General features: G+C 40.4%; 2 protein-coding genes across 2 annotated transcripts; both read left to right on the top strand.

Moving 5' to 3' along the window:
• The first annotated feature begins 68 nt into the window (after nt 1-68).
• Nucleotides 69-1,400, top strand: LOC130906879 (odorant receptor 131-2-like). Its single transcript, XM_057821560.1, has one exon. It carries the CDS (start codon nt 69-71, stop codon nt 1,008-1,010), a length of 942 nt encoding a protein of 313 aa, XP_057677543.1. The 3' UTR covers nt 1,011-1,400.
• A 5,484-nt stretch (nt 1,401-6,884) lies between these two features.
• LOC130906880 (odorant receptor 131-2-like) lies at nt 6,885-7,826 on the top strand. The gene has a single exon (XM_057821561.1). The coding sequence runs from the start codon at nt 6,885-6,887 to the stop codon at nt 7,824-7,826; it is 942 nt and encodes a 313-aa protein (XP_057677544.1).
• Nucleotides 7,827-13,125: the final 5,299 nt, after the last annotated feature.

Here is a 13,125-nt window from a genome sequence, read left to right on the forward strand (position 1 = left end):
GATGTGATTCAACAAGCTTGAGAACGTTTAGACTTTTTTTGGGGGGGGGGGCTACGTTTTCCCCATTCATGCAACCTTTTTTGCTGTCCAATGCGACTGTCAGGGTGGGCTTTGTGGAGCGGATCACAACCATCACCCTCACCTGCGCCTTCTGCTCAATCATCTTTTTTGTCAACGGGACTATGTTGTTCACCTTGAGGAGTAAAGGTGTTTTTCGGGAAACGGCGCGCTACATCCTGCTGTTCAACCTGTTGCTTGTAGACACGCTTCAGCTAAGCATCAGCCAGCTAATGTTCTGTCTGAACGCCTTTCACGTCACCCTCTCGTATCCCGTGTGCGTCCTTCTCGCTTTGTTCGCCAATCTTCTCACTAGAATGTCTCCTGTACTGCTAGTCGCAATGTCATTGGAGAGATATGTCGCTGTGTGCCACCCTCTCCGACACGCCTCCGTCACTACCGTCAGGAACACGGCGGTGGTCGTGTACGCCTTGTGGAGCTTTTGTTTTTTCAATGTTGTCATTCAGGCATTTTTATTTGTATATTATTTTCCTTTCGGCCAACTGGAGAGTCTGCAAATGACACAGTTGTGCAGCTACAAATTACTGCTCCTTGTGTCTGCCGGTCAAATCCACCACACTGTTTCCACGTTTTTTGTGTTCATCTCAGCAGGTCTGAGCATTATTTTCAGCTACGTAGCCGTAATCATTGTGGCCAGATCAATGGCTACAAACAAAGACTCCTCAACTAAAGCTCGTAACACACTGTTGCTGCACCTGTTCCAGTTGGGCCTCTGCCTCTTGTCAGTGCTCTACACAATTCTGTTAACAAGGATCGCCACTTTCTTTGAATGGCTGGATTTCATGCGACTCCAATGTTTTTTGTTCATATGCTTTATCCTAATGCCCAGAGGTCTGGGTTCGCTGGTGTACGGCCTGAGAGATCAGAGCCTCAGGGTTCCGTTTCTGTACCATCTCTGCTGTCACGTTGCATTGTCAGTCGCTTCTGATTAAACTGTTATTGTGTCCTGACAAAGCTCTCTTTCCTTCACCTGCACTTGGGACACGTTCAAACCGTACTGCCATCAACACAAAAAAACACATGTGCATGGCATCCCTTTTGACTCTGTATTGATTTGTAGTCCACGGCATGGTAGTACAAGCATGATGTGTATGTACAGGTTTATTGTAATACACCTGCAACAGAAACCTTTAGAATTGTGAACATTCTGACAGTGACTTGGGGGAAACTGTCTTGGGCTACTGGAACGTGTTTTAGACTGTCATATCATGTACTTTGTTTGACTTGCCTTTATCGTACAATAAAATGACATGATGTTTGAAAAGCTTTGTCCTTATTTTGTTAAAAATTGCCCATGAATGTGTTTGTCAAGAAATAGCATGGAGGGGGAAAACAATCATAAAAACACCAAAATGTATAAACCAGACCAGTACAGAACACTGGGTCTCCTAGCGACCCACTTTTAAAAGGCACATATACCAGTGCTTCAAAAACCGTGACAAGTAGCGTGTGAAGCTGTACAAAATGTTGGTCAGGCCCAACACAATCATATTTGTTGAATCATTCGGACGACTCATAAAATTAAACACGTGTTCCCTTAAAGTGCATCTGACACGAAAAAGCATGTTTATTTCATAATACATGCGGTATTTTATGCTCCTGAATGATATGGATCGCTTGGATGTGTGTGGAAGCGATGGCTATATTTATTTAGTTTTTTTAATCCCGCGCCATGAAAATGAGTGACTTCCGACTTCGGTCTTGCATTGAGGAGGAGGGCGCTGTGACGTGTACGGGTGAAGGCGTCCTCTTCATTAAACAGCCGTACTGTTGTGTATGAGGACTAAGGATTCAGCTGATTTTGCGGATTAATACGTTTATTTTTCGCATCACGCCAGCTAAACGGCTGCAGAAAAATCTTGCTTTATGAGGGAGAGGCGTGTGCGCCTTTTAAGAGTTTCAAAAAGTTCCCATTCACCGTGGATATCGACCAAAACAAGCCCCACTACTATGGGACCATTGGACTTACGAGGAAGTGAGTAAACATCTTGTTTTGTATTACAGTGGGGAGAACAAGTATTTGATACACTGCCGATTTTGCTGGTTTTCCCACTTGCAAGCCATGTAGAGGTCTGTAATCTGTATCATAAGTTCTTTTCAACTGTGAGGGACGGAATCTAATACAAAAATGCAGAAAATCACATTGTATAATTTTTAAATAATAAATTTGTATTTAACTGCATGAAATAAGTATTTGATACATTACCAACTAGTAAATATTTCGGCTCTTAGTTCTTTTTTAAGAACCTCTCCTGTTCTCCACTCATTACCGGAAGTAACTGCACCTGTTTGAACTTGTTACCTGTATAAAAGACACCTGTTCACATGCTCAAACAAACAAACTCCAACCTCTCCACAATGGCCAAGACCAAAGAGCTGTGTAAGGACATCAGGGATAAAATAATTGACCTGCACAAGACTGGGATGGGCTACAGGAAAATAAGCAAGCAGCTTGGTGAGAAGGTAACAACTGTTGGAGCGATTTTTAGAAAATGGAAGAAGTTCAAGTTGACGGTCAATCTGCCTCGTTCTGGGGCTCCATGCAAGATCTCACCTCGTGGGGCATCACTGATCATGAGGAAGGTGAGGGATCAGCCCACAACTACACGGCAGGACCTGGTCAATGACCTGAAAAGAGCTGGAACCACAGTCTCGAAGAAAACCATCGGAAACACATTACGCCGTCATGGATTAAAATCCTACAGCGCACGCAAGGTCCCACTGCTGAAGCCAGTGCATGTCCAGACACGTCTGAAGTTTGCCACTGACCATCTGGATGATCCAGAGGAGCAATGGGAGAAGGTCATGTGGTCGGATGAGACCAAAATTGAACTTTTTGGTCTAGACACGGCTCGTCGTGTTTGGAGGAAAAAGAAGGATGAGTACAACCCCAAGAACACCATCCCAACTGGGAAACATGGAGGAGGAAACATCATTTTTTGGGGCTCCTTCTCTGCCAAGGGTACAGAACGACTGCACCGTATTGAGGGGAGGATGGATGGGGCTATGTATTGCCAGATCTTGGCTGACAACCTGCTTCCTTCAGTGAGAGCCCTGAAGATGGGTCGTGGCTGGGTCTTCTAGCATGACAACGACCCAAAGCATGCAGCCAAGGCAACTAAAGAGTGGCTCCGTAAGAAGCATCTTAAGGTCCTGGAGTGGCCTAGCCAATCACTAGATCTGAACCCGATAGAAAATCTATGGAGGGAGCTGAAAGTCCGTGTTGCCCGGCAGCAGCCCCGAAACCTGAAGCTCTGGAGAAGATCTGCATTGAGGAGTGGAGTCTGTAATAGCAAACAAAGGTTTCTGAACCAAATATTAAGTTCGATTTTTATGATGTATCATATACTTATTTCATGCAATTAAATGCAAATTTATTATTTAAAAATCATACACCGTGATTTTCTGTTTTTTTGTATTAGATTCCGTCCATCACAGTTGAAGAGAACTTATGATACAAATTACAGACCTCTACATGCTTTGCAAGTGGGGAAACCAGCAAAATCGGCAGTGTATCAAATATTTGTTCTCCCCACTGTATAGAGAATGACATTGACGAAATATGTCATTATTGTTCGGGCCTCATCCCTCCCTCCTGAGACCTTGGCCACCTTCGGCAGGTGTGCATGTTTTTATTGATTTGCAGGTTGGACGACAAACGGGTGGAGTGGCCACAGGTGCTGCCAATGCAATCAGCCATCCATAAAAGCCAGTGGACGATGCCACCTCGTTGCCCGAACAACTCGTCTGGATTTGCTGTCAGTTGCTTCTCGCATTCTTATATGATATCACTGATTCCCAGCTCAGTCTTCTGCGCTCTCTCTGTCGGATTCTACTCCTGCCTCCTTCCATGTTTCCACGCCTGGCTCCTCCCAAGCTTCCACGTCTTACGCCAGCTCAGCTACCCTTAGCGAAGCAACCTCCTCCCGCCACGCTCTTTCTGGTGCTCGCAAATAAAATATTACTCGACTCGTATGGTCAAAAATCACAGCCACACATGTTTTTCTGCCATTGAAAATTAAAATAAAATTTGGACGTGCATAGCTGTCAATGGCAGAGCTTTTTTTAGGTGCCAGTTGAAGGTCAGTAAGCTCTAAAGTCAAGTGTATGGTCATATATCACAGCCACACGTTTTTCTGCCATTTAAAATGAAAATAAAATTTGGACGTGCATAGACGTCAATGGCAGAGCCTTACTTGGGTGCCAGCTGAAGGTCAATAAGCTGTAATGTAAAGTGTATGGTCAAAAATCACAGCCACACATGTTTTTCTGCCATTAAAAATGAAAATAAAATTTGGACGTGCATAGCCGTCAATGGCAGAGCCTTTTTTGAGTGCCAGTTGAAGGTCAATAAGCTCTAATGTAAAGTGTAAGGTCAAATATCACAGCCACACGTTTTCCTGCAATTTAAAATGAAAATAAAATTTGGACGTGCATAGACGTCAATGGCAGAGCCTTACTTGGGTGCCAGTTGAAGGTCAATATGCTCTAATGTTAAGTGTATGGTCATATATCACAGCCACACATGTTTTTCTGCCATTTAAAATGAAAGTAAAATTTGGACGTGCATAGCCGTCAATGGCAGAGCCTTACATGGGTGCCAGTTGAAGGTCAATAAGCTCTAATGTGAAGTGTATGGTCAAAAATCAAAGTCACACATGTTTTTCTGCCATTTAAAATGAAAATAAAATTTGGACTTGCATAGACGTCAATTGCAGAACGTTACTTGGTTGCCAGTTGAACGTCAATATGCTCTAATGTTAAGTGTATGGTCATATATCACAGCCACACATGTTTTTCTGCCATTTAAAATGAAAATAAAATTTGGACGTGCATAGCCGTCAATGGCAGAGCCTTACTTGGGTGCCAGTTGAAGGTCAATAAGCTCTAATGTGAAGTGTATGGTCAAAAATCAAAGTCACACATGTTTTTCTGCCATTTAAAAAGAAAATAAAATTTGGACTTGCATAGACGTCAATGGCAGAACGTTACTTGGTTGCCAGTTGAACGTCAATATGCTCTAATGTTAAGTGTATAGTCATATAACACAGCCACACATGTTTTTCTGCCATTTAAAATGAAAATAAAATTTGGACGTGCATAGTTGCAATGGCAGAGCCTTACTTGGGTGCCAGTTGAAGGTCAATAAGCTCGAATGTAAAGTGTATGGTCAAAAATCACGGCCACACGTTTTCTGACATTTAAAATGAAAGTAAAATTTGGACGTGCAGAGCCGTCAATGGCATGGACTTGTATCGCCTGCAAAACAGCCATATACCCCAAAAAATGTCATATACCCCCCAACAAACCAAAATACATTTTGCCACATACCAAAAAAATTTGCCACATGGCGAAAAAAAATGCCACATTGCAAAATCCATTTTGCCACATGGCAAAAAAAAAAAAAAAAAAGAAAAAAATTGCTACATGGCAAAAAAAAATTGCCACATGGCAAAAATATTTTGCCACATGGCAAAAACATTTTTGCCACATGGCAAAAACCACTTTTGGTTTTCGGCCCTGCTGGATTTTTTCCCTTGATTTATGTGAAAAATTACCGACTTGTAGATGTATGGGCCTAATAAGAACAAATGGTAATATTTACTAAAAGTAAGTGGAAGAATTTGATGCATTTATCTCTTAAATAGCCTTTAAAACTCAAAACAAGATGAAAAAAAATATTCAACTAGATTTAAGAAAAACTATCAGATTAAGACGTTATGTTGTAAAATTTGCAGTTTGAAAGTTAGTACTCAGTCACACTCCAAACTCCACTAGGGCCAAGACCAAAGAGCTGACGAAGGACAATAGTCATAGTAATAGTCAATACAGATTTATTTTGCATTAATCAGCACCAGCCTATCAATTAATTAGGTTCTTTTTGGTCAGAAATGTAGCCCTGACCGCCGTTCACCCAATCTGTTTGGTCTTATTAATGTCCTGTCCCCAGCAAAAAGTGTACATACAGCTTATGCTGTTATATCGTCCCTACCAATATTCAGACCAAACCTACACCCTTGGATTGTACATGTCCATAGCGCCTGTTTTATGTCTAAGGTTTCTACAGTTATCATCTCTACACGACTGCTTCCTTGGGCAGATATAATTTGCTCAACAGTACATCGATGTCAGAGAAATAGGATGTTATGCTATCATCAGAAAGAGAGGACCAGACTACTGTATCTGAAATGAAACTGAAATTTATTTTAAAAAATACTACTGTGACTTAGGGCCGTAACCAGAGTGGATTTTGTTTTTATCCATTTTTGATTATTATTATTAACAACATCATGTAATGAATTTAGCTTTTATTAGCATTGTATTAATTTCAAAATATATTTATATAATTATATAAATATATCACAAAAAAATATATATATAACAATAATGATTATGAATAAAAATATTTATATGATAATAATAATAATGATTGCGAATATGTGTGTATTAATGACAAAAAATTCTCACTTGTCCTTTAAAGGGTTAAACTTTTGAATAGCTGTCCACTATTGTGACGACTGTACGTGAAATGACTAGGAACAACGTTTCTAGTGTTCTAAAGGCTTTAATGTTATTTCATAAATTTACTCAATGGCTGCCTCTGACGTTGATAGACGTTCAAACCCTTTGATACTTAAAAGGGGTGGGGTCACTGTTGGTGTGTCATGGTGACCTGATGGGTCAACATGGCGCAAGCAAGCATATAAAGCCGTCTATCAGGCAGTCAGTCTTCTGTGATGTGACTCAACAAGCTTGAGAACGTTTAGACTTTTTTTGGGGGGGGGGGGGCTACGTCTTCCCAATTCATGCAACCTTTTTTGCAGTCCAACGCGACTGTCAGGGTGGGCTTTGTGGAGCGGATCGCAACCATCACCCTGACCACCGCCTTCTGCTCAATCATCTTTTTTATCAACGGGGCTATGTTGTTCACCTTGAGGAGTAAAGGTGTTTTTCGAGAAACGGCGCGCTACATCCTGCTGTTCAACCTGCTGCTTGTAGACACGCTTCAGCTAAGCATCAGCCAGCTAATGTACTGTCTGAGCGCCTCTCGCTTCACCCTCTCGTATCCCGTGTGCGTCCTTCTAGCCTTGTTTGCCAATCTTCTCACTAGAATGTCTCCTGTACTGCTAGTCGCAATGTCATTGGAGAGATATGTGGCTGTGTGCCACCCTCTCCGACACGCCTCCATCACTACCGTCAGGAACACGGGGGTGGTCGTGTACGCCTTGTGGAGCTTTTGTTTTTTCAATGTTGTCATTCAGGCATTTTTATTTGTATATTATTTTCCTTTCGGCCAGCTGGAGAGTCTGCAAATGACACAGTTGTGCAGCTACAAATTACTACTTGTTGTGTCTGCCGGTCACATCCACCACACAGTTTCCACGTTTTTTGTGTTCATCTCAGCAGGTCTGAGTATTATTTTCAGCTACTTAGCCGTAATCATTGTGGCCAGATCAATGGCTACAAACAAAGACTCCTCAACTAAAGCTCGTAACACACTGTTGCTGCACCTGTTCCAGTTGGGCCTCTGCCTCTTGTCAATGCTCTACACAATTCTGTTAACAAGGATCGCCACTTTCTTTGAATGGCTGGATTTCATGCGACTCCAATGTTTTTTGTTCATATGCTTTATCCTACTGCCCAGAGGTCTGGGTTCGCTGGTGTACGGCCTGAGAGATCAGAGCCTCAGGGTTCCGTTTCTGTACCATCTCTGCTGTCACGTTGCATTGTCAGTCGCTTCTGATTAAACTGTTATTGTGTCCTGACAAAGCTCTCTTTCCTTCACCTGCACTTGGGACACGTTCAAACCGTACTGCCATCAACACAAAAAAAAACACATGTGCATGGTATCCCTTTTGACTCTGTATTGCTTTGTTAGTCCACGGCATGGTAATACAAGCATGATGTGTATGTACAGGTTTATTGTAATACACCAGCAACAGAAACCTTTAGAATTGTGAACTTTCTCACAGTGACTTGGGGGCAAACTGTCTTGGGCTACTGGAAAGTGTTTTAGACTTTCATATCATATACTTTGTTTGACTTGCCTTTATCGTACAATAAAATGACATGATGTTTGAAAAGCTTTGTCCTTATTTTGTTACAAATTGCCCATGAATGTGTTTGTCAAGAAATAGCATGGAGGGGGGAAACAATCATAAAAACACCCAAATGTATAAACCAGACCAGTACAGAACACTGGGTCTCCTAGCAATCCACTTTTAAAAGACATGTATACCAGCGCTTCAAAAACCGTGACAAGTAGCGTGTGAAGCTGTCCAAAATGTTGGCCAGGCCCAACACAATCACATTTGTTGAACCATTCGGACGACTCACAAACTAGGGTGACCATATTTTGATTTCCAAAAAAAGGGACACTCAGCCCGGCCTCAAGATACTTGAATTTTACTCCAAGTTCACTCAAAGATGCCTATATCACTTTAATATATTTAAAGTGTGCCCCCTCACTCTGGATGGAAAAATGCAGTTTGAAGAAGAAAAAAAAAAGACTAAATATATATATAAAGAATATATACAGTTGTGGTCAAAAGTTTACATACACTTGTGAAGAACATAATGTCATGGCTCTCTTGAGTTTCCAGTTATTTCTACAATGCTGATTTTTCTCTGATAGAGTGATTGGAACAGATACTTCTTTGTCACAAAAAACATTCATGAAGTTTGGTTCTTTTATGACTTTATTATGGGTGAACAGAAAAAGGGATCAAATCTGCTGGGTCAAAAATATACATACATACAGCAGCGCTAATTTGGTAACATGTCCCTTGGCCATTTTCACTTCAATTAGGCGCTTTTGGTAGCCATCCACAAGCTTCTGGTTGAATCTTTGACCACTCCTCTTGACAGAATTGGTGCAGTTCAGTTAAATTTGATGGCTTTCTGACATGGACTTGTTTCTTCAGCATTGTCCACAAGTTCTCAATGGGGTTTAAGTCAGGACTTTGGGAAGGCCATTGGAAAACCTTGATTCTAGCCTGATTTAGCCATTCCATTACCACTTTTGATGTGTGTTTGGGGTCATTGTCCTGTTGGAACACCCAACTGCGCCCAAGACCCAATCTTCGGGCTGATGACGTTAGGTTATCTTGAAGAATTTGAAGGTAATTCTCCTTCTTCATTATCCCATTTACTCTCTGTAAAGCACCAGTTCCATTGGCAGCAAAACAGCCCCACAGCATAATACTACCACCACCGTGCTTGACGGTAGGCATGGTGTACTTGGGGTTAAAGGCCTCACCTTTTCTCCTCCAAACATATTGCTGGGCATTGTGGCCAAACAGCTCGATTTTTGTTTCATCTGACCACAGAACTTTCCTCCAGAAGGTCTTATCTTTGTCCATGTGATCAGCAGCAAACTTCAGTCGAGCCTTAAGGTGCCGCTTTTGGAGCAAGGGCTTCCTTCTTGCACAGCAGCCTCTCAGTCCATGGAGATGCAAAACACGCTTGACTGTGGACACTGACACCTGTGTTCCAGCAGCTTCTAATTCTTGGCAGATCTGCTTTTTGGTGATTCTCGGTTGAATCTTCACCCTCCTGACCAATTTTCTCTCAGCAGCAGGTGATAGCTTGCGTTTTCTTCCTGATCGTGGCAGTGACAAAACAGTGCCATGCACTTTATACTTAGAAACAATTGTTTGCACTGTTGCTCTTGGGACCTGCAGCTGCTTTGAAATGGCTCCAAGTGACTTTCCTGACTTGTTCAAGTCAATGATTCGCTTTTTCAGATCCATTTATGTATATTTTTGACCCAACAGATTTGATCACTTTTTCTGTTAACCCATAATAAAGTCATAAAAGAACCAAACTTCATGAATGTTTTTTGTGACAAAGAAGTATCTGTTCCAATCATGCCACCTCCGGCAGGTGTGCATGTTTTTATTGATTTGCACGTTGGACGACAGACGGGTGGAGCGGCCACAGGTGCTGGCAATGCAATCAGCCATCCATAAAAAACAGTGGAGGCCGCCACCCGATAAACTCGTCTGGTTTCGCCGTCAGTTGCTTCTCGCATTCTTATATCACTGATTCCCAGCTCACGACTGCTTTGCTCTCGCCCCAGGTCCTGTCTTTTGCGCGCTCCCTGTCGGATTCTTCGCCTGCCTGCTTCCAAGTTTCCACGCCTGCCTCCTCCCAAGCTTCCACGGTTCCAGCCAGGCCTGACTTTACCCCTCTTTTTAAGTTTAGCAAGGGGTTTACTGGCAGCAAGAAGAGCTGAGACGATGTGATTGTACCAAGGGTGTAGGTTTGCATACGGACGGGAGGGACAAAACTTTTTTCAGGATGCTCAAATTGTCCCCACCAACTTTTAAGCCCTTATTTGCATTATATAATGTGTTCAGTCATAAAGGTCATTTAGATTGTCTTCCCATATGTTGTAACGATAGAATTGACCATAGCATTATTAAATGAATTGTTTTCATTATGTTCAGCCTTACATTTACTTAAACCCTTTTTCACTTGCTGAATGTGCCGCTCCATTTTTTTCCCCTCAAACGCACGTTTGATTGGCTGATGACTTGAACCCCCCACGCCCCCGCCAAACGCACACTCTTTCAGTTCAGAATTACGTTGCATGTCGACATGACCTCGTCCGCCCGCTTCGAAGAGGAGGGATATTAGAAGTTTTTTTCTGCCAGCAGCCACTGTAATTAATGGAAGTAATGGAGTTGGCATTACCATTACGATAAACTGTGTGAACTTGTTAACCTGAGTCGGCAGCTGCTTAGGTACAGTAGAAGTCTTCTCCTGTATGTATTTTCCACTATGTTAATGATAATCAATCTGTGAGAAATAAAGTCAACTCTGCTCAGCTGTAAGAAATGTAGTGAACCAAGGTTTACACCCTTTTCCCCAGTTTTCGTTTTTATTATGTGGTCTTAAAGCAGCCCTAAGGAGCTTTCATTTTTTGTCGAATTTGGGTGTGCTTTTGGACAAAAACAGTAGTGTTAATCTTGAAGGAAGGATCCATTTTTATTTATTTTTGTTATTCCATGACTGAGAACTTTTTTTTAATATTTATTTAGAAAGACAATTTTGAGCGGTAATAAGAAAAATGTTTATTTATTTATTTATTTTTGCGTTCCTGGATACTTAAGAGACGATTAACAAGTTTATATTTATTGTGTTTGTTAATATAATTTGTGTTCAAATAATGCAATTTAAATTTGCTTCTAAAATTCAGACATTTATTCTGGAAGTTTTCAAAATGTGTCTTAAGTAGTTTTTGTAGACAAGGGGTACAATCGAATGGTGTCTCACCTGAACCAATACATATGCGCAAAAACCATCCTCCTTAAAACTGAAAACAAAACAAAACCAAAAAAAAAAACTTAAATTTCCTTGTTTTCAGTGTAGATCTACTAGAAATAAGTGAAATTATCTGCCAGTGCTTCAAGTAAATTTTATTCAGATTTCTTGATAGCTGAAAGTAACAGACTTATTTGAAACAAAAAGTGAATATTAAATTAAAGTTAAAAAATAAAAAATAAAAACTTTTTTTTGTCAGAAATATTCTTAATTCAAGAATAGATGTTGTTCAAAATATTATTTGAAAGCATTTTTTGAGAGACAGCGAGAACCAAAAGTGTTTTTGCCACATGACAAAAAATTTTTGCCACATGGCAAAAACATTTTTGCCAAAGAATTTTTGCCACATGGCAAAAAAAATGCCACATGGCAAAAACATTTTTGCCACATGGCAAAACATTTTTGCCACATGGCAAAAAAAAAAAAAATTGCCACATGGCAAAAAAAAAAAAGCTACATGGCAAAAACCACTTTTGGTTTTCGGCCCTGCTGCATTTTTTCCTTGATTTACGTGAAAAATTACCGACTTGTAGATGTATGGGCCTAATAAGAACAAATGGTAATATTTACTAAAAGTAAGTGGAAGAATTTGATGCATTTATCTGTTAAATAGCCTTTAAAACTCAAAACAAGATGAAAAAAAAATATTCGACTAGATTTGAGAAAAACTATCAGATTAAGACGTTATGTTGTAAAATTTGCAGTGTGAAAGTACTCAGTCACACTCCAAACTCCAGTAGGGCCAAGACCAAAGAGCTGTCGAAGGACAATAGTCATAGTAATAGTCAATACAGATTTATTTTGCATTAATCAGCACCAACCTATCAATTAATTAGGTTCTTTTTGGTCAGAAATCTAGCCCTGACCGCTGTTCACCCAATCTGTTTGGTCTTATTAATGTCCTGTCCTCATCAAAAAGTGTACATGCAGCTTATGCTGTTATATCGTCCCTACCAATATTGAGACCAAACCTCCGCCCTTGGATTGTACATGTCCATAGCGCCTGTTTTATGTCTAAGGTTTCTGCAGTTATCATCTCTGCACATGACTGCTTCCTTGGGCAGATATAATTTGTTCAACAGTACATTGATGTCAGAGAAATAGGATGTTATGCTATCATCAGAAAGAGAGGACCAGACTACTGTATCTGAAATGAAATTGAAATTTATTTTAAAAAAAATTACTGTTACTAAGTACCATAACCAGAGTGCATTTTGTTTTTATCCATTTTTGATTATTATTATTAACATCATGTAATGAATTTAGCTTTTATTAACATTGTATTAATTTCAAAATATATATAATTATATAAATATATCACAAAAATACAATAATTAATACGTACAAATATTTATATGATAATAATTGCTAATATTTGTGTCTTAATGACAAAAAAATTCTCACTTGTCCTGTAAATGGTTAAACTTTTGAATAGCTCTCCACTACTGCGATGACTGTAAGTGAGAGGACTATCAACAACCTTTCAACTGTTCTAAAAGCTTTAACGTTATTTCTTAAATTTACTCAATGGCTGCCTCTGACATTGATAGATGTTCAAACCCTTTGATGCTTAAAAGGGGTGGGGTCACTGTTGGTGTGTCATGGTGATCTGATGGGTCAACATGGCGCAAGCAAGCATATAAAGGCGTCTGTCAGGCAGGCAGTCTGCTGTGATGTGACTCAACAAGCTTGAGAACGTTAAGACCTTTTTTTTTTGTT

This window comes from Corythoichthys intestinalis, chromosome 18 (assembly GCF_030265065.1).
Source record: "Corythoichthys intestinalis isolate RoL2023-P3 chromosome 18, ASM3026506v1, whole genome shotgun sequence".
NCBI lineage: Eukaryota > Metazoa > Chordata > Actinopteri > Syngnathiformes > Syngnathidae > Corythoichthys > Corythoichthys intestinalis.

Bases quoted from the DNA above. Each gene is read 5' to 3' on its own strand.
- LOC130906879 (XM_057821560.1), top strand. From the start codon at position 69: ATGCAACCTTTTTTGCTGTCCAATGCGACTGTCAGGGTGGGCTTTGTG.
- LOC130906880 (XM_057821561.1), top strand. From the start codon at position 6,885: ATGCAACCTTTTTTGCAGTCCAACGCGACTGTCAGGGTGGGCTTTGTG.